The sequence below is a fragment of the Haliotis cracherodii genome, unplaced genomic scaffold (genome assembly GCF_022045235.1).
Source record: "Haliotis cracherodii isolate W230 unplaced genomic scaffold, xgHalCrac1.p SCAF_7, whole genome shotgun sequence".
In the NCBI taxonomy this organism is placed as follows: Eukaryota; Metazoa; Mollusca; class Gastropoda; order Lepetellida; family Haliotidae; genus Haliotis; species Haliotis cracherodii.
Genome location: NW_027266330.1, coordinates 60764725 through 60789786, shown reverse-complemented (window position 1 = coordinate 60789786; position 25062 = coordinate 60764725). Strand labels below are relative to the sequence as shown.

The following is a 25062-nucleotide window of genomic DNA, read 5'->3' as shown; positions in this document are numbered from 1 at the left end:
CACATGTGATATAAAAGAAGCAGGTCATTACATCCCTCATATTTGTAATTTATTTGTCACATTTACAGAACATTGAAAGGGCGACACATCATGCAGATAAAGAGGCAACAACGCCTCAGTAACGATCTAACACAGAAACGCACATGTGTTGTTAACGAGGATGCATGTACGTCTCGAAACTGTACAATATTTTAGTAGGTGGGTATTGCAGCTATATTTCTACAGGGGACACCAGAAATGGCCATCACGCATTGTGAAGGAAATCGAACCGGGCCTTCAGCATTCCGAGCAAACACTTTAACCACTAGGCTTACCATTGCTACTGTACCATGGTTTTAGTGAGTGAGTGAGTATGGCTTTACGACGCTTTTAGCAATATCACGGCGGGGGACACCAGAAATGGGCTTCAAACATTATACCCATGTCGGGTATCGAACCCGGAGGTCACAGCAAAAGAAACGGAGTCACAGCAAAAGAAACGGGGCTCACAGCAAAAAAGAACCGAGGTCACAGCAAAAAATACGGAGGTCACAGCAATAGATACGGAGGTCACAGCAAAAGATACGGAGGTCACAGCAAAAGTAACGGGGGCCACAGCAGAAGATACGGAGGTCACAGCAAAAGAAACGGAGGTCACAGCAAAAGATACGGAGGTCCCAGCAAAAAAAACAGGGGTCACAGCAAAAGATACAGAGGTCACAGCAAAAGATACGGAAGTCACAGCAAAAGATACGGAAGTCACAGCTAAAGATACGGAGGTCACAGCAATACATACGGAGTCACATCAAATGAAACGGAGGTCACAGCAGTACACACGGAGGTCACAGCAAATGAAACTGAGGTCACAGCAATACATACGGAGGTCACAGCAATAGAAACGGAGGTCACAGCAAAAGAAACGGAGTCACAGCAAAAGAAACGGGGCTCACAGCAAAAAAAAACCGAGGTCACAGCAAAAAATACGGAGGTCACAGCAAAAGATACGGAGGTCACAGCAAAAGATACGGAGGTCACAGCAAAAGTAACGGGGGCCACAGCAGAAGATACGGAGGTCACAGCAAAAGAAACGGGGCTCACAGCAAAAGATACGGAGGTCCCAGCAAAAGAAACGGGGGTCACAGCAAAAGATACGGAGGTCACAGCAAAAGATACGGAAGTCACTGCAAAAGATACGGAGGTCACAGCTAAAGATACGGAGGTCACAGCAATACATACGGAGTCACATCAAATGAAACGGAGGTCACAGCAAAAGAAACGGAGGTCACAGCAATACATACGGAGGTCACAGCAATAGAAACGGAGCTCACATCAATAGAAACGGAGCTCACAGCAATACAAACGGAGGTCACAGCAGTACACACGGAGGTCACAGCAATACATACGGAGGTCACAGCAAAAGTAACAGAGGTCACAGCAAAAGATACGGAGGTCACAGCAAAAGATACGGAGGTAACGGCAATACATACGGAGGTCACATCAAATGAAACGGAGGTCACAGCTGTACATGGAGGTCACAGCAAAAGAAACGGAGCTCACAGCAAAAGAAACGGAGCTCACAACAATACAAACGGAGGTCACAGCAGTACACATAGAGGTCACAACAATACATACGGAGGTCACAGCAAAAGAAACGGAGGTCACAGCAATACATACGGAGGTCACAGCAATAGAAACGGAGCTCACAGCAATACATACGGAGGTCACAGCAATAGAAACGGAGGTCACAGCAATACAAATGGAGGTCACAGCAGTACACACGGAAATCACAGCAATACATACGGAGGTCACAGCAAAAGATACAGAGGTCAGCAAAAGATACGGAGGTCACAGCAATACATACGGAGTCACATCAAATGAAACGGAGGTCACAGCAGTACACATGGAGGTCTCAGCAAAAGAAACGGAGGTCACAGCAATACATACGGAGGTCACATCAATAGAAACGGAGCTCACAGCAAAAGAAACGGAGGTCACAACAATACAAACGGAGGTCACAGCAAAAGATACGGAGGTCACAGCAAAAGATACGGAGGTAGCAGCAATACATACGGAGGTCACATCAAATGAAACGGAGGTCACAGCTGTACACACGGAGGTCACAGCAAAAGAAACGGAGCTCACAGCAAAAGAAACGGAGGTCACAGCAGTACACACGGAGGTCACGGAAGTCAAGTCATCCTACCGGGTATCCATCCATTGCTGGGTGAACAGAGGCGTATTTTGAACAACGTCATTTGCCTAAAGAGACACCACATGTGTATTACACAAACAAATTACAACTGACATTGAGTATATACATGTATGTCCTACAGCCAAACAGTTAAACACAAAACCATGTATATAAATTACATCGCGATCAGTACGGTCGTGCCACGGTACTGTACCGAGGGCGTGCCATCATCTGTGGATTATTTAAATCTGTCATAGATGATGATGGGGAAACATAGCTCATTGCTTGCTGGTATGGAATTGGAAGGGTGTTTTGGCTGTACATACTAGGGTCCACGTGACCATACGAAGGCGAGACATATCCTCCCTGGTATTCATTCTGAATCTGAAGAGCTTGGAGACTAGACTGGTAGTCTGGTGTGCCGTGAGAGGGAACAGGGGAAGGACCTCTGTAGAATCCGTTATCAACATATCCTGTGTAACTCACTGCCGATAATCTTTGCTGCTTTGGTCTTGTATCTTCATCATCGTCTTCGTCTTCATTTTCATCATCCTCAGTATCCTCTTCCTCATCATTGTCACCGTTGTCACTCGCCTTGTTAACATTCGCTCTGTGGTGTGCATTGTTATTTGCTTTGGCATTTGCTTTATCGTCATTAATGTGTAAATCGTATTCATTGTCATTCTCATCTTCATCAACTTCTCTTTTGCCTGGTTCTTCCTCATCTGTGTCGTGTGTGTTTTTTACTACTGGTGCTCTGTGCACTCCCTGGTGTGGAACGTACCTATTGTTTCTCTGATTGTTCATATGTTCAGCGACCGGTTGATTTCCCCCTGCATTTCTGCCTTCATCATATTCGTCATCTTCTTCTTCATCATCCTCCTCCACCTCTTTATTGAACTGTTCAGGTTTAACAGGTTCAACCATCCTACCATTATAGGGCTCATACCTCATTGTATCCTCTTGCTCATCATACAGTATATCGGGCACTTGTTGCCAACTTCTCACTCTCGCTGTGGAAGAGGTCGACCCTCTCCTGCTTTTCACTAACACTGGCGGCTCCAATCCGTTCTTACTCTGGTTGTTCACTTGTTGCCAACTTCTTACACTCGCAGTGGAAGACGTCGACCCTCGCCTGCTTTTCACTAATACTGTTTGCCCCAAACCGTAACCCTGGTTGTTCACATGTGAAGACTCCACGCCATGCTCTCCTTTGCCGCCTTTGTGTCTTCCTTCATTCTGCAGTCTTCCCTTCTCACCATCAGGATCTTGATACACCGCAATTTCTGGAGGATCTATTGAAGGTGGTATATCGCCGTATGGTTCGTCTTCCTGTGATTCAGTATCTGGTTCAGGAGAAGGTGCTGGAGGAGGAGTTTTCCCCTTCTTTTTCCTTTTTCTTGGTTTGGAACTTTCTGAGGCTAAATACCTCTGTACTTCAGTTTTGTCAGAAAAGGAGGAACATGATCTCATGCCTTTCAAACAATTAATGAAAATGAAGACAACTGGATTATAACTGCCTGGCTCGTTTGGATCAGAAGCAAAAATCTGCAGTTTGTAATATCCAGAATAAGGCAACCTGACCATGATTGCCATCGTTGTACTATTTGTAGCTTCTGAAACAAAGTCATCTAGATTGCCAGATTGTTGCGAATGTTCCAGTCGAATAATGTTGTCTACTTTCCATTTCACTGGCAGTGAGAATTCAAGGGTTCCATCTTCTGACAAGAATAAATTTTCCTCATAAACGTCCTCTGAGAATCCACAATCGACAGCACCAGCCTGCCCACCCCACATGCCAAAATGTTCAGGGTATGGTTCACCATTGTCATCAGCTTCAATGCAGTTGATGATGTAACTTACAAGACCTTGGTGTTTAGACATGCCTTCTGTTTCTCCAAACAACATAAGTTTGTATGTACCTTCAGATGGAGGTTTTACCTTTGCTGAAAAAATACCATCTTTCTTATATAAGATCACATTACTTTCGTAATCCTGTCCGCTTCTCTTACGATGGAATGTACAGGATACATTCACCATATGTACTTTACTTGTACGGAAGTTTATAGTGACATCGTGTACAACGTCAATTTTGCCTTGGGTATGAGAGAGCAGTTCCAGCCCCCATTCCATGCCATTCCTGTCAGGCTTCACGGTCAGGTTAAACTCATCCAGTGTGATCGGCGTCTTGAGGAGTTGGAACGGAGCACTGTATTCCATACTGTCTTCCATGTAGGGATAATGGGCAAGAATGAATACATCAGGGTCTGTGAGGAAGTTCAGTTCATTGTAATTCCAGACAAACCTGTTGCTTTTGTCCATCTGACCTGCTCCCCACGTCACGTCAACTGGCCACCAAGTACCATTGATACAAACGATGTTCCAAGCGTGGTTGACGAAAGAGTCCTCGGTGATAGGGACACTGGGGTCGTAGGTGGTTCCCTTAGAGAAGCCTGCCACGTAGTAACAAGGCACGGAGACTACCCTGCAACAGAAGAAAACAAACAGATGCACTCATCTCTTATTACCTTGTATTTATCACACACATCGGTTGTCACATGAACACTTGTCTAGCGTTTGTGATGGAGGGAATGCCCCCATGTTGTTTCAAGATGCTTTCTAAATCTCTATGCTATGTTATGGTGCTTGGCAATCAGATTAGTGGATAAATCTTCTTTATCAGACATACACATCGTTACAAGGATACGTCTTTCCCCTTCACCTGTTGAACGTTTTGTGTGTATAATAAAGACGTTTTTAACATTTAACTCCTTGTCTTGTTTAGGTCCAACGTCTGAATGACTATAAAGGCTAAATCGCGGTGCAAATAAACGAATCAAGGCTATTCTTATTCTCAGTGTTTGAAGACATTTGGTCTCTCACTCCAAGTGGTCACGCTCAATTAGCATGACCAGATGGTAGAATGCTTAGTGTGCCCGGGTCAGTCGACTTAGTCCTGTACATTGCCAATCTCAAACTTACCCACAAGTTCTATGTAGTCGAAGGCCTACAACAAGACGTGTTACTTGGCCTTGACTTTTTAAAACAGCATACAGCTTCAGTTGACTACTCAAACAACAAGCTTTGTCTTTACAATGGCCTAGCTGAGGCGCCCTTCCTCTGCCCCCGTGCAGATAGCCTCTTGGCCAGATGTCCAACACATGTTAGCATTCCCCCAAGGTCGGAAATATGTCTTGTATTAGACATGCCAATTAACACCCCTGCCGACGCCTCTGGTACACTACAGCCACTTAGTGACTTAACCCAAACACACCAGGTGATAGGTACTCATTGTGTAGTCAGATGTGTTGACTCTCAAGTCCCATACAGATTACTCAACCCTACCAATTCTACAATCACCTTACCGGCAAATGCACCTATTGCTATGTTTGAGTCACTTGATTCCAACTTTGACTTAGGACCACTCAGAGACACTACAGCGGCTCAATTAAAGTCAATCAACAACATCTCCTTGACTGACAATTCAACTGCTACTGACTTCCGACAGCGAGCAGCTGAACTAGACATTGACCTCTCTCAAGCTGACTTGTCTGAAGACCAAAAACAGACTTTGTTAACATTCATTGGCCGACATCGTGACTGCTTTGCTAAAGACATCACTGAACTGGGCCGGACTCATATGTTTTCCCACTCTATAGACACTGGTGACAACCGCCCTGTTCGAAAGCGTCCCTATCCAGTACATCCCAAACATCGAAATGACATGGACACTCACATTAGGGATATGTTAGACAATGACATCATTGAGCCATCCTTTTCCCCATGGTCGGCACCTGTGTTACTAGTTAAGAAGAAGTCAGGAGATACAAGATTTTGCATAGATTTTCGCGAACTTAACAAAGTCACGCTTGTTCAACATTATCCAATAGGAAATATAGATGAATCCCTCATGTCACTAGGAAAAGGTAATCCCCAAATTTTCTCATCTCTTGACATGATGAGCGGGTATCATCAAATTCCCCTGTCCCCAGACAGTCGAGAGAAAACTGCCTTTATTGCCCCTGGTCACGGTCAGTTCCACTTCAAGGTCATGCCATTCGGACTGGTCAACGCCCCCAGTTGTTTTGCTTTCATTATGTCCTCCATATTTTCTGGAATGTCTTACAAATATGTTTTAACATATTTGGACGACTTGTTGATTCACAGCTCGTCCTTTGACGAACACCTTCAACACTTAGAAGCGGTTTTCAACAAATTTAGGGAGGCTGGGCTTAAGCTCAAGCCCTCAAAATGCAATTTCGCAGTGAAAGAAATTCCTTATCTGGGCCATATTATCTCTAAGGAAGGGGTATCTATGGATCCCTTGAAAGTAGAGAGTGTCAAAACATATCCCCGCCCAACAAACATCCGGGAGTTGCGAGCATTTCTTGGCCTGACCTCCTACTATCGCAAATTCATAAAGGGTTATGCAACGATAGCTACCCCTTTACATGCTCTACTTCACAAAAACGTCACCTTCACATGGCCTGAAGCAGCCGAGAAGGCATTCCTGGAGCTAAAACAAACGCTCATATCTTCCCCAATACTAGTATACCCTGATTTCAACAAACCCTTCATCTTAGCATGTGACGCCTGTGACAGCAGCATGGGTTGGGTACTGTCACAGATTGATGACAATAAACAGGAACATCCTGTTGCGTATGGGGGGAAAAGCCTTAACAAGGCACAGAAATTGTACCCTGTCACTCAAAAGGAGTGCCTGGCCATTGTTGAGGGGATCAAACATTTTAAGTCATATTTGGCATACAACAAATTCACAGTCATTACTGATCATTCGGCCCTGCAATTCCTCAGGTCGATCAAAGATGCAACGGGAAAGTTAGGTCGCTGGTCTCTCATGCTGAGCCAGTATGACTTTGACCTCCAATATGTCCCTGGTCCTAAACATGGCAATGCGGACGGCATGAGTAGACGTTCCTATGCCACTGCAGTTCCGTATGATGATGAGGAACAGCTGGGCATACATTCCATCACTACTCCTCAAGCAGATCTGATTCCCGACGAGGAATCACAAACTGACCCCAACCAAACCCCAGTGGATTATTGCAAAGCAGTTGGCATCTCGGCAGCACACTTAGCTAAATTACAACAGCTAGATGAGGCATTTGCTGACATAATCCGATATCTGACGGACAATGTACTCCCAGACAATGACAAATCAGCCCGCCGAGTGCTGTTACAGGCCCCTGATTACGTCTTGGATGATGGTTTACTAATCCATCATTACACACCACAGGATCAAGGGGGGTACCCCAAACGGTGTTACCGTCAGGTGTGCATACCCAAACCACTACATCATGACGTCATGAAAGCTTATCATGACAGTTTTCTGTCCTCTCACCTCGGCGTGGACAGATGTTATGCCTCCATAAGGCTCAAGTACTATTGGCCTGGTATGTATAACTTTGTCAAGATGTGGGTCGGCTCCTGCACTGACTGCCAGGCGGCAAAACGATATATTCATTACCGCCCTGCTCCACTGAGACCCCTGCCGTTTGTTGATGTTTTCGACCGTTGGTCCATTGACCTAATTGGCAAGCTCACCAAAACAGCAGAAGGATACCAGTATGTACTGGTGTGTGTTGATTCAGCATCACGCTGGTGTGAAGCATTTCCACTCAAATCTAAAGTTAGCAAAGAAGTTGCATCTGTCCTCTTTGACAACATCATTTGTAGGTACTCGTGTCCTCGTGCGATACTAAAAGACAGAGGCAAGGAGATGACATCCAAACTGATGTCAGAATTATGCCATATCTTGGGAGTTAACCGCCTCAAAACATCGCCATTTCATGCTCAGTGCAATGCTGCGGTTGAACGCATGAACGCGGTGATCTCACAGTCAATCAGAGCATACTGTGAGGATGCTAAAGAGGCGTGGCCCTACATTCTTCCAAGCATAATGGCTGGGTATCGGCTCAGTCCCGCAATTAATTCCACTGGGTATTCTCCCTATTTCATGTTGTTTGGGCGAGAACCCCGTATGCCCATTGACAACATATTACAGCCAATCCCTGGAAACTTACCTCCTCAAACAAGGACTGACCTCAGGGAACTGTTAGATAATCTGGAAATGGCGCGAAACATAGCCACACAGAATGTCCACGCAGCCCAAGAATCATACAAAGCTAGATATGACAAGAAGGCCCAAATTCCCACTTTCACGGTTGGGCAGAAAGTATGGTTAAAGAAAGGAAACCTAAAAGCCCACCTCAGCCGCAAACTGCAACGCCAGTGGGATTGGCCATACTATATTGTCTTTGCGTACGAAACGCCCAATTACTTATTGAGACAATGTTTAACCAACAAACCCCTGAAGGCGCCTATCCACGCAAATCGCTTAAGGCCCTACGTGGGAGAGGACAGTCGGCCGCAACCGCCCCCACTTGACCTTGCGAACCCTACCGATACCATTGGTGCCAATAACGCTGACCCAGATAACCATACGAGTACCCAAAGTGACAATGACAATACGCCACACATTACGCTCCCAACTTCCCAACAAGGCCACAAACAGCTAGCCACACCCACATCCAACTCGGCATTCAACTCCCACGATAACAGTTGGGATCCCGAGGATGATGTCCCACTGGCCATACTGCAAAGGAGATGGAATACGACTAACCAATCCACATCTAACACTGACACAGTAGAGGAAGCACCTTTCATTGAACAGGTGTTATCGTCAAAACGCATCGGCGGCATTCAACACTTCAAGGTGAAATACGTTGAACGTCCTACTCCACAGTGGGTCTCTCAGTCACAAATACCCACCTTTATCGTAGAAGACTACTATGCGAGATGCACTCTAAAGAGTAAACAAAAACAACAAAAACAAAAGAAAGCTGACAGCAAACCTATACTGTAACCAATTCTCCAGAATCCAACATCTTAGCATATCTTATGCTTAACAAAAGTGACACAGACATACCTGAAGCATTTTATGTCTTATACGTCAGTAACATTACACCATACATCCTCGGTCGCAATCAATTACATAATACGAATAACATTCATACACGCTATAGTAGTGGTGCAAGTATACACGACACGGCTGACTGACCGACACGGCGGACGTAATATAAATATACACACCTCATTTTTACTTTTATTTTCTCAATAATTCGGTCATCCCCTTTGTTGGTGATATATCTTATATTCATGTATGAATGGTTGGAGGGATGAAAGGACTGATCAGTTTGTGTTTTGTATAGGTGTCAACTGTAAGTAAACAGGTACAGGACAAACCACAGACAAAAGAGCCATCACGCCATTGTCTGTGGCCCTGGAGTGACACCAGGTGTTATAATGAAGGAATAGTCGTATAGTACAGAAGAGATGAGATGGAGAGGTGTCAACTGTAGATAAACAGGTACAGGACAACCCGCAGACAAAAGAGCCATCACGCCATTGTCTGGGGCCCTGAAGAGACACCAGGTGTCATGTCGCTATGCGGCAGGGTGGCTGATGGATTCCACCGTCTGTCTGTCCTTTGATCACGGACAGACACACAGGCGTGTTCGATACCCATGGGAGGGGGATAGAGCAATCATCCTCCCTCCTACAAGTCCCGGTAGTAGTTAAAGGGCCAGCCAACCCGAGGGGAACAATGTGAGGTTATTGCGGACCCGGGATGTTGATGTTATGTGAATATATGTACTGTAATTGTGGAGAACGAGAGTATTTGCGCAACAGAAAGAGGTATGAATGTTTCATGATTAAGTTATTGATTTTGTTTATGAAATGCCAAGCAATGGTAAACAAAGTCTTTTATACTAGAGATGATAGTAAGTAGGGTATCAATAGGTTTACAAAGAAACCTTTATCTTTACACAGGGTGATGACCGACTTACTTCTCTGTTCCTGGTTGTTTCTGGTCACTGTGACCAGTAAAGCATACGCACAGGACCATGACCGCCTACACTACGGTGTACTCTTTTCAGAGAGAGGGAAACTGACAGCGTTCGACGAGTCATGGACACACACATTCGCCTTAACCCTACCACAGCCTTACTTGAGAAATCTGTCATATGAATTACCAGCCTGTATGTCTCATCTTAATACCACCTGCAGAAACACACACTTTCATGTCAGCACAATACTCAATTTTGTAAATACAATCCATACACGCGCCAACACTGACCTGGAAAACACAATAAAATTAATCAGAGACCTAATTCCTGACACCCCTGAAATAACATCGAGAACACGAAAAACGCGTAGTTTATTACCCTGGCTAGGTCAACTCGCCAAGGGAGCCTTTGGACTGGCCACAGAGCGTGACCTAAAAATAGTAACTGACCACATAAGACTCATAGCAGAAAAAATGCACACACGTGACATAGGATTCAACACTTCCCAACATCAAATGGCCTCATACATGACACAAACAAACGCCAGGTTTGACGGCATCGTCAAACTCATCGAAAACAACCATAAACAAATAGTACAAACAGGTGCATTTTCTCTCCAAGAGATCAAGTGGTATGAGAAGTTCTTCTCCACACTCCTACTTATGGTGGGTCGAGAAAACCAACTTGCAGCCATCGTGCAGTCCCAATCCCAGTCTCTCCTGGCAGGCATCTTTCAACTCTTAAGAGGTCGCCTGTCCCCCAACATTGTACCATTACACACACTATTAACAACAATAACATCCATACAAGAAAACCTGGCTCATAACTACCCTGAATTCAAACTCCGGTATACGGACACCACAATGTATTACACAGACGTTGACGTACATCTGGCCCGCCATAACAACATAATGTTTGTTACCCTCTTAATACCCTTAGTGTCTGACAGTACTGTGATGCGAGTATACCGGACATCTACGTTCTCTCTACCGACTCACGTGGCCTCCCCACACGCTACGATAATTCGAAATGTGGCTCCATACATTGCTATATCCATGGATAGTAGGAAGTATGTGGAACTTCAGACTGAACAATATGAAGCGTGTAATGGACACTCACATATACACTGCAATATACTGCCACCAGAGTCCACGTTTGGATCACCGACTTGTACCCTAGCTTTATTTCTTAACGACATCGACTTGGTACACGAATTATGTAACTTTCATTTCCTACCAAATGGCACTAAAGCGGATATGTTTGAACTCAGGTCAGGTAAAGTTGTTTTACAAAATGTACCTGATATCACTTACAGGTGTGGAAGAAAAGTTAAAGTCCATAAGGGATGTAGTCTGTGTCATGCCCCTATGTATTGTTCATGCTCACTACATGCTAGCAATAAAACCATTCCCCCACGTCTTAACGACTGCAGTATCCACAACAATGCCACTCGTATCGAATATCCGGTAAACATTGGGTTCTTGCGTCATTTCTTTGATACAGACCAAATCAAAAACACCATTCAAACATTGTTAGCACAGGAACCGGTTCAATACAGAACCGCACCCCTCCGTTTGGCAAATGCTACTTTCAACAAACTGATAAAAACCGACAAAGAACTGAGTGTTAACGTTAAACACGTGGTGGCACAAGCAAAGGCAGATCAGATTATATATACGGATCCCTCTGACCCGTTGTTTACAAATTCCCTGACCGGAGAGTCCGATACATTCGGTTGGACTAACCCGTTTACTTATCTAAACATGGCAATGTGGGGAATATTGATTATCTTTGGATTCATACTATTTACCATGAATCGTAGAATTGGCCTCTTGCGGGTCCAACTACTAGCCCGAGGTATTACGGCGGCGAAAGTATCCACAACGCTGGACATATTAGTTTGGACTCCCTCCACATCTGGCACTGCAGCCAACTATACCCCGTCCATACTTACTCGTATTCAAGAGTATCTCAAACTAGAAATAATCATGCTAATGCTCATGTTCCTGGTTGTCCTCATGTTAAGCCTTTATATATATAAACTCAAAACAAGAGTGGTGTCCACACTCCACATTAGCTTTTCATCCGGTACCGAGTCTGTATGTTTGAAAATTGCCGAGATCTGTGCCCCACCTCTTGTTTTATCCCTCTCTGACCAGGATTATTCACCTTCATTGGTGGTCATCAATGACAGTCACCGGTTGTTCTCTGACCAACTTACGATTACATGGCCAGGTAACAACTTGTCAGTCATTACCCTAATCTCACAAACGCGCCTTGTCCTCCCTCCCAACCTCACTGTATCAAAACTAGTGGCAAGAAAATTGAAACGGCTACTTAAGTCCCATTATATAACTAGCCTGTACTTGGTCCACGCCAATGTCCATTACTTGGTCAAGGCAGTTGAAAAACCCAACCAACCAGGCCCACCACCCAGTTCTACCCATCGCTTGTACCCCTCTCTGCAAACATAAATATTTCACTGATGACTTTGTACCATTGTAATAACGAGCTACGGCAGTAGCATATGTACAAATGTAACTGATTTCTGTGTTATCATTGGTATATTGTAACGTTGGCACATTTTGTCTATACTGTTCCGACGAAACCGATGATTATATTTTAATTTGTAAATTATACATGTATAAGTATTGCAAAATTTTAAAGTCGACGTCATGTCAACGATATTGTCCATCACTACCATTCGTACAAATTGTCAACCTTTATTTATGCTGTCATCACTGCCGTCTTTTTGTTTATGCCATTGTACATAATATAGTCATGTGTATTTATCTATGTACGTATAGATAGAAAAATATAAAACGTGGTCCACACGCACTTGATTGTATATCATTTTTTTAAAAAGAACAACAAAATGAGTTTAAAAATTGTGTCCATTTGAAAACATGTTAACATATCATTCATAACTTTAGTTTCTCTTTTACCTGAATGTTTATAATTACCTTGACCACCGTACCTCATTTGCAATCCTGAGTTAGGACGCGTGGACGCGTCCTTAAACATAGAGGGGCCGTATATCATAGGCAAGATTTGCAGGACGGGCTCTGTATTAAGAAACATCAATCAGTGACATTACTCACACCCTCCCCCTTCGTCTCCCCCTTAGTCTCCCCCTTGGCAAAAGTACCTTGGGGGGGATGCACCTTGAACTACCGGTGACATGGCTAGAACACGCATGTTAGCCACGGAGGGACGTCTAAATAAGGGGTGAGGGAAGTCAGGTGTATTCCTAGAACTCAGAGATATTCTTAGAATACAAGTCCAAAAAGAAGATATCCTGATGGTCACTGCATTGACAACATGGGGGATTGCAGACGAGGTGCTACTGGTCAGGAGGTATAACCTTATTAGGAACATTGTCAGGAATGTGAGATATGTTGAGGAAAGATATATATGATTGTGAACCAGCCGAGCTGGGCAGTTGAGACTGAGAGTTAGAGCCAACCGTTGTAACTGTCTCAATAAAGTTGTTGTGGACCCTCAGACGGACTTGTGTCGTATATCGAAGGAGACAAGAGAAGTATCCCCTAGAACATAATCTTCTACGGCGGATATATGTTCTATGTGTGTAGCACTCAATGATAGGGCGAGGAAGTAAACTGTTTATAAGGGCTGTGGTTGACACACTGGACATGTCCAATTTAAATGAAAAAAAACATTCAATCGTACTAAAAGTATCAGACATCTTCAAACACTTGACAGTTACTCTTTTTCTTTCTTTCTGGCAAGTACACAATGATGGTCAAAATGAGGGTCTACACGTGAAGGGCAGGACAAAAAATCCTGTACAAGTTCAATGATAAAATCATCCTACCGGAAAACCACTGCAATCTGCCGTTTTGACACATTTTACTTTTATTTACGCATTAAGTGTTGTTATAAATCCACTGCGAAAACAAACGTGTTGAAATGAATAAAGCCTAGTTCTTATTTTATCATAGTAACATATCTGATAACTTTTATAACAATTCATCAAGGTTAAGTGAGTGAGTAAGTTTGGTCTTTCGCCGCTTTTAGCAATATTCCAGCAATATCACGGCGGGGGACACCACAAATGGGCTTCACACATTTTACCCATATCGGCAATCGAACCCGGGTCTTCGGCGTGACGAGCGAACGCTTTAACCACTAGGCTACTCCATCGCCTCTCTTAAGGTTTAGCTGATATTTTACATACAGAGCCTGTGATCGAGAACGAGCCCTTATCAGTTCTTGTCCTTTTTAAAGAGCATGTGAACAGTAGTGACACATTTCATTTCAGATTGGAAACACCGAGTTATTGCAGATCACCATTATGACAGTGGGTGAGTATGGTTTTACGCCGCTTTTAGCAATATTCCAGCAATATCACGGCGGGGGACACCACAAATGGGCTTCACACATTGTACCCATTGATGTTGGTGTTGATTACGATGTACAGAATTCACGCATGGATTGACAGACGGAGAATCTGTTTGGAACTACGTTTTCATAGTATATAGAAATATATAGTGACGAATCTGAAAGCCAACAGCTCTGTGAATACTGCCGGCATGAACCCTCCTTCATCTTGAGGTCATAACAGCAGGACTGGAGTGAGTAAGTGGGTTGGGTTTAACGTCGCTTTTAACAGTATTCCAGTTATATCACGCGTGTCAGCTTAATGTGGGAGGAAAGCCCGAAGTGATGCAGGACTCTGACGTTTACCACTTCGGTGAAACCCACGAGCACGGGTATGGTGAGCAGGATTGGAACTGACTGATGGATGTACAATCCGATAGCAAGGAAGGCATCTTACTTGCACAATGCTTCAAACAGCTGAGCATATCCGTCACACACGCTGATGCGATACTTCAGCACTGACTTGGGGTCGGACGGGTAGACGTGCTTCTTGGTGAGGAAGGATTCGGTATCATAGCTATGTCAAAACAAAATACACAACTTTGTTACAGATTGCAATGAACGGAGAACTCATAGCAATAAGAGTTCATTCTATGATTCCGACTATATCATGAGCATGTGTTTATAAATCAAAATCAAATAGTAATGATACTAGATGTTCTTGAAAAAGTGAACGTATCCTGCCCCATCGGTGGTATCCGTCACAAATACATGCAAAGGCAAGTCAAGTGTTCATCTCCTTTAATGATTGATGCGGCATATGCTTCTGGTAACAACGCATGTTGGGAGTGGATTATCCCAGGTTACCTTCTGAGTTGCCACATACTCATTGTCATCTCAATGTCAATACGAATTAGCTCACCTATATTGAAAATAACTATGATTATGATTATGGTAAAGTACATAACGTAATAATAGTAGGAGAGTAGATAATGTTCAGTATCAGTTTCCGCTGAGTGGTGGATCCCCTGAGGTACACAACGGTCGAGTTTCATATATATATACTACTCAACATTAGATATTTTTATAGTTCCATGACACACAAACTATTCCAATGGAATTACATATCGGATTATTCCTATCTAAGGTTGAATAGTATACAATACTGCCACCTTAAATAGTATTGTAACTATATGTTTAGGGGTGACAGTGACGACTGAAGTGAAAAAGACAAAAACGTGTTTACCATATATTCAGCGCCATCCATTTGTAGAAAGCTCGCACCTTCTCCAGGTCCTGCTTTGCTTCATGAGAAAGATACCTTGCCAAATCCTCCACCGATTGGCAATGCTCATCAGGAACCTGAAAGTAATCACACTCTCATTGCCCACAATGTGATGTAGATGTTTGAGACAACACCAGCGATCACGAATCCTTCTGGGCGTTGCCGTTGTGTTTTCATCCTCTCGAATGGGCATGTGGTAATGTCTACTGTTACTGATCATAATGAGTGAGTGAGTGAGTTGTGTTTAACGCCGCTTTTAACAGTTTTACAGTTATATCACGGCGGGTCAGCTTAATGTGGGAGGAGAGCCCGAAGTGATGCAGGTCTCAGACGTTTACGACTTTGTTGAAACCCATGAGCACGGGTATGGTGCTGACAAACCTAGGAACATAATCGGGGCGACCCGGGATTCGAACCCACAATCATAGGTTGCTGGCGTGCCCAAGGGACGCAACTCTGCACAGCGCCTAAGACGACTGGGCCACCCGTGCCCCCGTTACTGATCATAAGAACTCGGTTGTGTTTTAATAATCGATGACCAAACGCCAATTCAGGTTTAGGATTCGCTCCATATTCAATATTACACGTATTGACGCCAGTTTTAAATGAGGTGCTTCTTACGTACTTACTCTGCAGTTAGTTCAGGCAAAGGGTTTGCTTTGTCTGTGTGTTACAATAAATGCGACAAACCCGATTCCATATTCAACAGAATTTTTTTATGAATCCTATCAAATAGCAATGATACTAGGTGTTCGTGAAAAGGTCAGCCTATCCTGCCCCACCGATTGCAACCGTCACAAACACGTGCACATTCAAAGGCAAGTCAAATGTTAACCTGAAGAGACGCGGGAACATATGGTACAAGTCCAAATAGGGAATTGCATCGCTTTTTGTCACTGATGCGTCAAATTTGGAAATGTCCTCCACATGTCTACTAAAAAACTTTTTGAAAGTTTTACTTGGGCCTTGAACGTTAAAACCTTGATCAAACAACTTCTGAACAAGAATCGTATGGCACTCATTGAAATCTAGGTAGAAAGAGCATTCTCGATTGCGTATCAAAACTTGTAAACATCAAAGGCTGGAGCTGCTGGGACATTAAGCACAGTTCTAGAAGAAGTGTTTCTTTCTAGGGACGTTTGGTCTGCTTCTTTGTATTGCAATTCCCAGAGTGTTGTAAATTCGAACTCATTCAGTTTAAAATCGACTGAGAAGATAAGCATTAGACAGGGACGCCACGAGTATCATCATTTGATATGGCGAGGTAAAGTGAGTGGGTTGGGTTCATAACGCCGTTTTTAACAGTATTCCAGTTATATCACGGCGTGTCAACTTAATATGGGAGGAAAGCCTGAGTTGATGCAGGTCTCAGACGTTTTCCACTTCGGTAAAACCAACGAGCCCAAGCACAGACCTAGAAAACATAGTCGGGGCGAGCCGAGGTTCGAACCCACAATCATAGATTTTCTGGCGTGCCTGAGGCACGCAACTCTGCACAGCGAATCGCGGCGACTTAGACGACTGAGCCACCCGTGCCACCAGAGGTGAAAGAAACACCTGCTTCCTGCTCTCCGAACAGACGCTCTATTCACGAGACTACGGATGCGGTTTTGTCATTGTAGGACTAAACAATATCCCGCAATATGAATAAACGTCACACAGAACAAATACACACGACGAATTAGCTTAGCTCAAGACGTACACACTCACGAATTCTGGGAACACCTCGTGCCGTCACTGTTTGGGCTGTTTCAACTTACATGGGTACGAATGTGAATACTCATCAGATATGTATACGTCGATGAATAACGTGATGTATTTGTGAATGAACTTTATCTTATTAATGTGGTAGCATGGGTGACCCTATCTTCTAAGGCGCTAGAATTCGCTCATAGTTGCGTCCCTTGCGCGCCGGGAACGTATGACCAATTGTTCGAATCCCTGATTCACCCTGATTATGTGTCTTGGTTCGCGAGGACCATGACCGTGGTTTTCACCGATATGGTATAGATACCCGCGAAGAACTGGGGTAGAATAGGTCTTCAGCAACGCATGCTTGTCGTAAGAGGCGCCTAACGGGATCGGGTGGTCCGGCTCACTGACTTGGTTGATGCATGTCATCGTATCCCAGTTGCGTGGATCGATGCTCATGACATCAATCGCTAGATTGTCTGGAACGGTCCCGATTATTTACAGACCGCCGTCATGGAATATTTTTGCTGAGTGCGGCGTTAAACACCAAACAAACAAACACTAGTTGATGACCTGCATCGCTTCGGGCGTTCCGCGCACCGCAAGCTGAAACGCAAAAACAAATATATTGTTCGAAGCAGGATTTAACCAAACTCACTCACTCTTTGCTTCTAAAGAAAAACGCCCATACCTGTTTCGCCCACGAGTCCCTCTTGGCAAACACCGACACATCTGGGATTAAATCGTCTTTTCTCTTCTTTGGCCGCGGCAAATTTGGGATCCCGCCTTGAGTCGTCTTGGTTTTGTTCTTGTTCCGTATTTGAGGTTTCACCACCTGAGTGACACTATGGCGAGCCCGTGAGGAACCAGTATCGTCGCCCTTGGGTCTCCTGTCCTGCTCTGTGCTTCGTCCACAGCCCATCTGAAAGCAAAAAGTACTTCCATATTCATAACAAAAATAATATCTTGTCTTCGTTTGTTTTGTATTTCAACGCCACACTCAGCAGTGTTCCAGCTATGAACACACAATGCCATTTAGAAAGTGGTCAAATGTAACAAAGTTATATTTGTGACAACACTTTCTTAGTAAAGTACAGATTCTCGTACTCTTTTGGGTTGAGTCCCTGACTTTGTGTGCTGGCGATTAGGTGCCTCACTTTGGCAGTGTGGGTTCGAATCCCGGACGGGACTCAACCAAAAAAGTACGAGAATTTGTACTTTACTAAGAAAGTGTTATTCCAAATATAACATTTATTAGCAGTGTTCCAGCTATATGACGGCGGTCTGTAAATAATCGAATTTGGACCCGACAATCCTATGATTGTCATCAGGAGTATCAATCTGCGACGACATGCATCAGCCGATCCCGTTAGTAGCCTCTTACGGCAAGCATGGGTTGCTGAAGACCTATTCTACCTCAGAATCTTCACGGGACTAATATCTAGTAACTTATCATAGACCGGGGCTTGTCTATAGCGATATTGCCAAAGTTTGGAAATGTGATATTTTTGGGGAATAACAGGTTTGGTTGGGTTGCAATGTTCTTTAATGAGCTAGTTTGATCAGTGCGTAAAACGACACTGCTCGTATGAGACATACATCTGATGTATAATACTCTAGCTTTGACGTTTTAGGTTTCTAAAACTCGAAATCCACTAATGATTGAGACCGCCTCCGTGGTCTAATGGTAGAGCGTCCGCACGGAGAGCGGAAGGTCCGGGGTTCGATCACCAGCCGCGTCATGTCAAAAGACGTTAAAAGATGGTACATGTTGTTACCCTGTCTGGTGCTCAGCATTAAGGGGCTAAAACAAGGACTGGTCGGCTCGGAGTCAGTATACTGTCTCTGAGTGGGGTATTCATGTTTAAATGCGGCATGGTATCTTAGTGTGCTAGCACTATAAATCGGCATCAGTCCGGACGAGTACAAGCAGCCACACACAACACACACAACACACATACACGTGCATGCACGTCGCTATATGCAATAATCTTGGACGCGACGTTAAACCCAATTTCACCTCACCTCACCACTAATGATTGTTATTGATGAGACAATAGCGAACCCGTTACTGTATTAGGCTTTAGTGAACTTGTAAAAGAGACGTGTAGAATATCTGGCTTCAGACACTCAACACATATCAATACTCAATCATACCAGGGTCGTCGGCATGACGTGTGTACCTTGTTTACTATGTGAGTAAGTCAGTTGGGTCAAGCGTCGCTTTGAACAATATTCAAATTATATCACGTCGTTCCAGCCAAATATGGGAGGAAAACCCTACGTTTACCGCCACAGGGCACGGGTATGGTGCTGACAAACCTAGAAACATAATCGGGGCGAACAGGAATGTCTGGTCCAACCTCTATTACTGGATTTAGTATTTAGACGCTGTAATATTGCTGAGTGCGGAGTTAAACAACAAACAACAAATGACGAACGGTCACTGTGACCAACTAACTATATGTACTTCCCAACAGACATTCTTCATCTAATGGACCGCCTCCGTGGTCCAGTGGTAGAGCGTCCACCCGGAGAGCGGAAGGTCCGGGGTTCGATCCCCGACCGCGTCATACCAAAAGACGTTAAAAGATGGTACATGTTGTTACCCTGTCTGGCGCTCAGCATTAAGGGGCTAAAACAAGGACTGATCGGCTCGGAGTCAGTATACTGTGTCTGAGTGGGGTATTCATGTTAAACTGCGGCATGGTATCTCAGTGAGCTAGCACTATAAATCGACATCAGTCCGGACTAGTACAAGCAGCCACACAAACATAACAAACACGTACATGCACGTCGCTATATAAGTGCAATAATCTTGGACGCGACGTTAAACCCCATTTCACCTCACCTCTTCATCTAATGATAATAGTATTTAAGTCTATTTGTTGAAAGCAAACTACAATATACAACAGATTATAATAAGAGAACAATTTGAGCATACACCCGCTCCTGTCATATGTTTTCAGGAACTATTGGTTCCCGTGATAGAACTGATTGTGGTATGGATGTCAGTGTTGTCATAAAGTCACACGTAAGTTAAACTGGGTCTTTGTCTTTCGAGATACAAAATACGGATATGAAAAACATTAAGAATTCACATTCAATTTGTAAGAGCTATATATATATATACGTCATTATTTACAGATTAAAATACAAAATGCATCAAAGAGGTTTTTTGGGTGATCCTGGCAAAGTCAGGCTGGTTAGGCTCATCATCAGCTCAGGGCCCTTGCCCCCTCTACACGCAGCCCAGGCAGCGAATGGGACTTCTCCCAGGAAGCGCTGCCTAGTCAAACCCACCCAGAACTTTTCAGAGAATGTGAAGACTCCCCATAACCCAGATTACCCAGATTGTCAGAAGGGCTGTTTTCCTGGTAGCAAACCCGGGTACTCTCCCAATGTCAGTCAACAGATTGGGAGGTACCAAACCTAAGGCACCGAGAACAAGGGGGAGTCGGACAACTTGGTATTTTTGGGATGCAAGCGTGACATTTCGAAAGCGAGGTCCGCATATTTGTCATGTTTATCCTCGATCTTGTCAATCACATTAGTATCAAGAGGGACAGAAAATTCAATGATATAAATGATTTCATTAGATTTATATAAAAAGGCAAGGTCAGGTTCGTTGGCCTGGTTACGTCTGAGGATCAACAACACCAAAAGATTATGAAAGAACGGGTACAGCATAAATATTTGGGGCTTTAACTTTACTGCGAGTGTTCTGCTCTGAACTCCAGGTTTTCTTAAGCCTAGATTTGTACTCTGCCCGAAGTTTGTCGTTGATATGGGCATTATGAAGTTTGACCCTAACCTGCATCCCTAAGTACGTATAGGCCTGACATTCCACGAGATGGTCAATAACTCCTCCTCCAAGTAAACTGACTGATCCTCCCTCTTCTACCTTGCTACGTTTCATATGAAAAATGTTGCATTTGTCGAATATTATTTTTATTATTATCATTAACTTGAAAAATAAATTTTCTCCGTTCCATGGGAATTGTTTACTGTCGGACATTCTAACTTATATGTCCACACAGTTCACACAAAGACCCCTATTCCTGCCATTCGTTCCATAATTCGTTCTTAATTATTTTAAAGCACTACAGCTATTACCAAAGACCTACCTTGATGGCAACAGCAGAACTCCTCCAGTTTCGAGCAACGTTCTGCCGTTAATTAAAGTGTACCTCCTAGCATGGCCAAGAATATTTGTAAATACCTACATACTAATAGGACGCTAATATCAGGGTATCATCAGCGGAATATCGGTCGTGAAAGGTGGTATAGAAAGTGAATGTCACAGCTGGTTAATTTCGAATAGATAGCAAATACATTGACATGTAAAGATTTGTATACAAGGCGAGGACCCCCACCTCGTTCCGGTCGTGTTGATAGAGGCAATCCAGGAATAATATGTATCACAAACTACCTATATTGTAGAACCGTGTGTGATAAAAGTTTATTGGTTGATTTCGGGTGATATATACATTGTCCTTAAGTTGGATACGGACGTCACACTTTCCTCTACATTTGTGTATTAAATACCGCTCTGAATATAATTAATGAGCTTTTAAAAGAGGCGTGCTCTCAAGTTCACTGAAGACATATTATTAAGATAGATAGGCGAATCACATGCGTGACGGACATTCGTAAATTACTATAAGGCTATGATTTGTGACATATGAAAACACGCAGTGGTTATAGTTGGGAAATGTTTACCTGTTTACCTCGAAGTGTTTTCCTGTTTACACAGTGTGTTGATGTATGTCCTTGGACACATACAACCGGGTGACTGTATGTCAGCTTGTGTGTTTGTTTGTTTGTTGTTTAACGCCGCACTCAGCAATATTCCAGTTATATGACGGCTGTCTGTTAATAAACGAGTCTGAACCAGAGATCCAGTGATTGACATCATGAGCATCGATCTACAATTAGATCGGGCCTGACCACCCGATCCCGTTAGTCGCCTTTTACGACAAGCATGGGTTGCTGAAGACCAATTTTAACCCAGATCACCACGGGGGGTTGTGTGTTAGGAGTGAAGGGAGTGGGTGCTATTGGGGACTTTACTATTGCTGCAATAATCACTATCAATATTATCGATCTACGCAATGGGTATACGAGGACACCCGATCCCGTTAATCGCCTCTCAAGACAAGCCTGGGTTGCAAACGATTGTTTCTAACCGGAATTGTCGGGGAGTGTAAATAACACGTGACGGTTATATGAACTTAGCGTGCTTTACTCATATTAAACATATGTTTTTAGTCTATTAGTTAATCTAAATGCTTCATTTTGGACACTGATGCGTCAAATTTGGAAATGTCCTCCACAAGTCTACCGAAAACGTCTTTTAAGTCTTTACTAAGGCCTTGGCTGTTGTAACCACGTCTTTACTAAGGCCTTGACTGTTGTAACCACGTCTTTACTAAGGCCTTGACTGTTGTAACCACGTCTTTACTAAGGCCTTGACTGTTGTAACCCTGATCAAAGAACCTTTAACATGGGCCGTATGACGATCTTTGAAATTTTCCATGAAATGGCATGCTCGATTGTACCTCAAAAGTTGTCAAAATGTAGACACCAATGGCAGGAGCTGCTGGAATATTACCCGACTCAGTCACGTGACTAACTATGGTCATCAACTGATTTGACGTTTAACAAATATGAACATAATTTGTCTATGCAACAGAATAACCAGTCCAGATCGAGTAAAAGGTAAGCATGTCCTGTCCAACACGTAGCACCCGATATTCACATAATTTGCATATAAAAGTCAATATTCATTGCCTGACGCCGTACATCAGTACTCCTGCTATGCGACGGCGGCCTGTAAGCAAACCACACAATCAGGTGATTGATGAATAAGAAACTCCAGTGACATAATTTTACATTTACTGAATTTGTTGAACCAAATAAAAAATATTAAGTACATGTATATTTATTCATTATTTGAATTATCATTCTAATAACCGTTCAGGACTCACTTAAATGGTAAACTGAATCGACACACAATAAACTGTGTAGATGTTAGGTTCGCCAATAATTCCAACGACGATGAGAATAGGTCTTCAGCAACCCATGCTTGCCGTAAAAGGTGACTATGCTTGTCGTAAAAGGCGACTAACGGGATCGGGTGGTCAGGCTCGATCCCGATTGCGTGGATCGATGCTCATGATATCAATCACTAGATTGTCTGGTCCAGACTCGATTATTTCCAGACCGCCGTCATATAGCTGTAATATTGCTGAGTGCGGCGTTAAACAACAAACCAACAACAACAACAACCAACAACAACGACGATGAACCAAATCTCTTATGGCACCTACCTTCGGTCTTCTTATGGCGCCTACCTTCGGTCTCGCGATAAGGCAACACGCTTCCACGTCTCACGATCAGTGTAAGACGGAAGCTAGTGTGCCCGTCACGTGTATAGTCAGGTTCCACTTTCAATGACGGTACCCCTTTAGACACCAGTAGCCAACACACGCTATGTTTACCATCGTTGTAGCGAAGCTATTCAGATAGCATAAAAGGTCCTTTTAACGTGACATCAATAGGATATCAATAGCATAGGGAATATTGCCGTTGTAAATTCAGGCGGAAGACTTATGCCTAAATTGTTACATTTAACACCGCGTTTTGGGGAACATACTGTTTGTGTATTTGTTTGTTTGTTGTTTAACGCCATATTCCAGTTGTATCTGTGTAAATAAAATCATGAACATCGATCTACGTAATTGGTATACGATGACATGCATCAACCAAGTCAGCGAGCTTGACCACCCGATCCCGTTAGTCGTCTCTTACGACAAGCACAGTCGCCTTTTACGGCAAGCATGGGTTGCTGAAGACCTATTCTACCCCGGATTTTCACGGGTCGAGGAACATTCTGAAAAAAAGGTACTGTTACTGTTGGCGAATGCGTTTTAATGACATTTAACAAATTATACCATACAAGATTATTATGCTGTGTCAATATCAATATTCATATTTCACAAAATATGTACATAAAAGTGAAAAAAATATTGGGAGGGCTCACGTGGTTCAAATAAACTTCCTCCCCCGTCTTTGGGGTAATCTCTTTATACATAATGACAGTCGATTCTGCGATTCAGACGATACCATAAGCATGTGTTTATGAATCACTATCAAATGATCATGATAGCAGGTGTTCGCGTAAAGGTGAGCAAACCAGTGGCATCCGTCACAAACACTTGCAAGGGCAAGTCAATCGTAGAAAAAATGGGAACATGTGGTACAAGTCAAAATAAGGAATTGCAACGGACATATTTTTTGTCACTGATGCGTCGAGTTTGGAAATGTCCTTTACATGTTAACCATACGACTTTATAAAAAGCTTTACTGAGGCCTTAAAAGTCTTAACCCTGATAAAAGACTGACTGTTACAGTCTAATTCCGACCACACAAGATCGTGAAATAGCCACGAATACCGAGCCATTCATTTCGTCAATCCGAACTCACGATCATAGGTTTCTGCACAGCAAATTGCAGCGCCTTAGACGACTGTGCCACTCGTGCCCCCAAAAAACTGCAAGACCACACAATATTTTTACAATTTAGAAAGAGGACGTTATACGAATACTAGAGGCTAACTGAACAGCCATATGTAACCACTCTTGTGAACATTTCACACGTGCACGTGCACCGCATGGGTCATATTTCAATAAATCCAAATT

The 25062-nt window shown here is 43.5% G+C and overlaps 3 protein-coding genes across 3 annotated transcripts; 2 read left to right on the top strand and 1 right to left on the bottom strand.

The window, feature by feature from the left end:
* Nucleotides 1-41: 41 nt before the first annotated feature.
* Nucleotides 42-23763, bottom strand: LOC139448271 (uncharacterized). Its single transcript, XM_071229803.1, has 5 exons — nucleotides 23692-23763; nucleotides 18051-18281; nucleotides 15629-15744; nucleotides 14840-14959; nucleotides 42-4655 (listed from the first exon to the last, which is right to left on the bottom strand). The coding sequence occupies exons 2-5, from the start codon at nucleotides 18279-18281 to the stop codon at nucleotides 2357-2359; spliced, it is 2766 nt and encodes a 921-aa protein (XP_071085904.1). The 5' UTR covers nucleotides 23692-23763; the 3' UTR covers nucleotides 42-2356.
* On the top strand, nucleotides 422-1188 carry LOC139449056 (RNA-binding motif protein, Y chromosome, family 1 member B-like). Its single transcript, XM_071230526.1, has 2 exons — nucleotides 422-743; nucleotides 905-1188. The coding sequence occupies exons 1-2, from the start codon at nucleotides 422-424 to the stop codon at nucleotides 1186-1188; spliced, it is 606 nt and encodes a 201-aa protein (XP_071086627.1).
* Nucleotides 1481-2224, top strand: LOC139449055 (uncharacterized). The gene has a single exon (XM_071230525.1). It carries the CDS (start codon nucleotides 1481-1483, stop codon nucleotides 2222-2224), a length of 744 nt encoding a protein of 247 aa, XP_071086626.1.
* Nucleotides 23764-25062: the final 1299 nt, after the last annotated feature.

Excerpts from the sequence above, each read along its gene's own strand:
- LOC139448271 (XM_071229803.1), bottom strand. The coding sequence starts at position 18,281 with ATGGGCTGTGGACGAAGCACAGAGCAGGACAGGAGACCCAAGGGCGAC. Across the intron at positions 14,960-15,628 it reads TGGATGGCGCTGAATATATG|CTATGATACCGAATCCTTCC; the intron begins GTAAACACGTTT and ends GTTTTGACATAG. Across the intron at positions 4,656-14,839 it reads CTGTTTGAAGCATTGTGCAA|GGTAGTCTCCGTGCCTTGTT; the intron begins GTAAGATGCCTT and ends CTTCTGTTGCAG.
- LOC139449055 (XM_071230525.1), top strand. The coding sequence starts at position 1,481 with ATGAAACGGAGGTCACAGCTGTACATGGAGGTCACAGCAAAAGAAACG.
- LOC139449056 (XM_071230526.1), top strand. The coding sequence starts at position 422 with ATGTCGGGTATCGAACCCGGAGGTCACAGCAAAAGAAACGGAGTCACA. Across the intron at positions 744-904 it reads CAAAAGATACGGAAGTCACA|TCACAGCAAAAGAAACGGGG; the intron begins GCTAAAGATACG and ends AAAGAAACGGAG.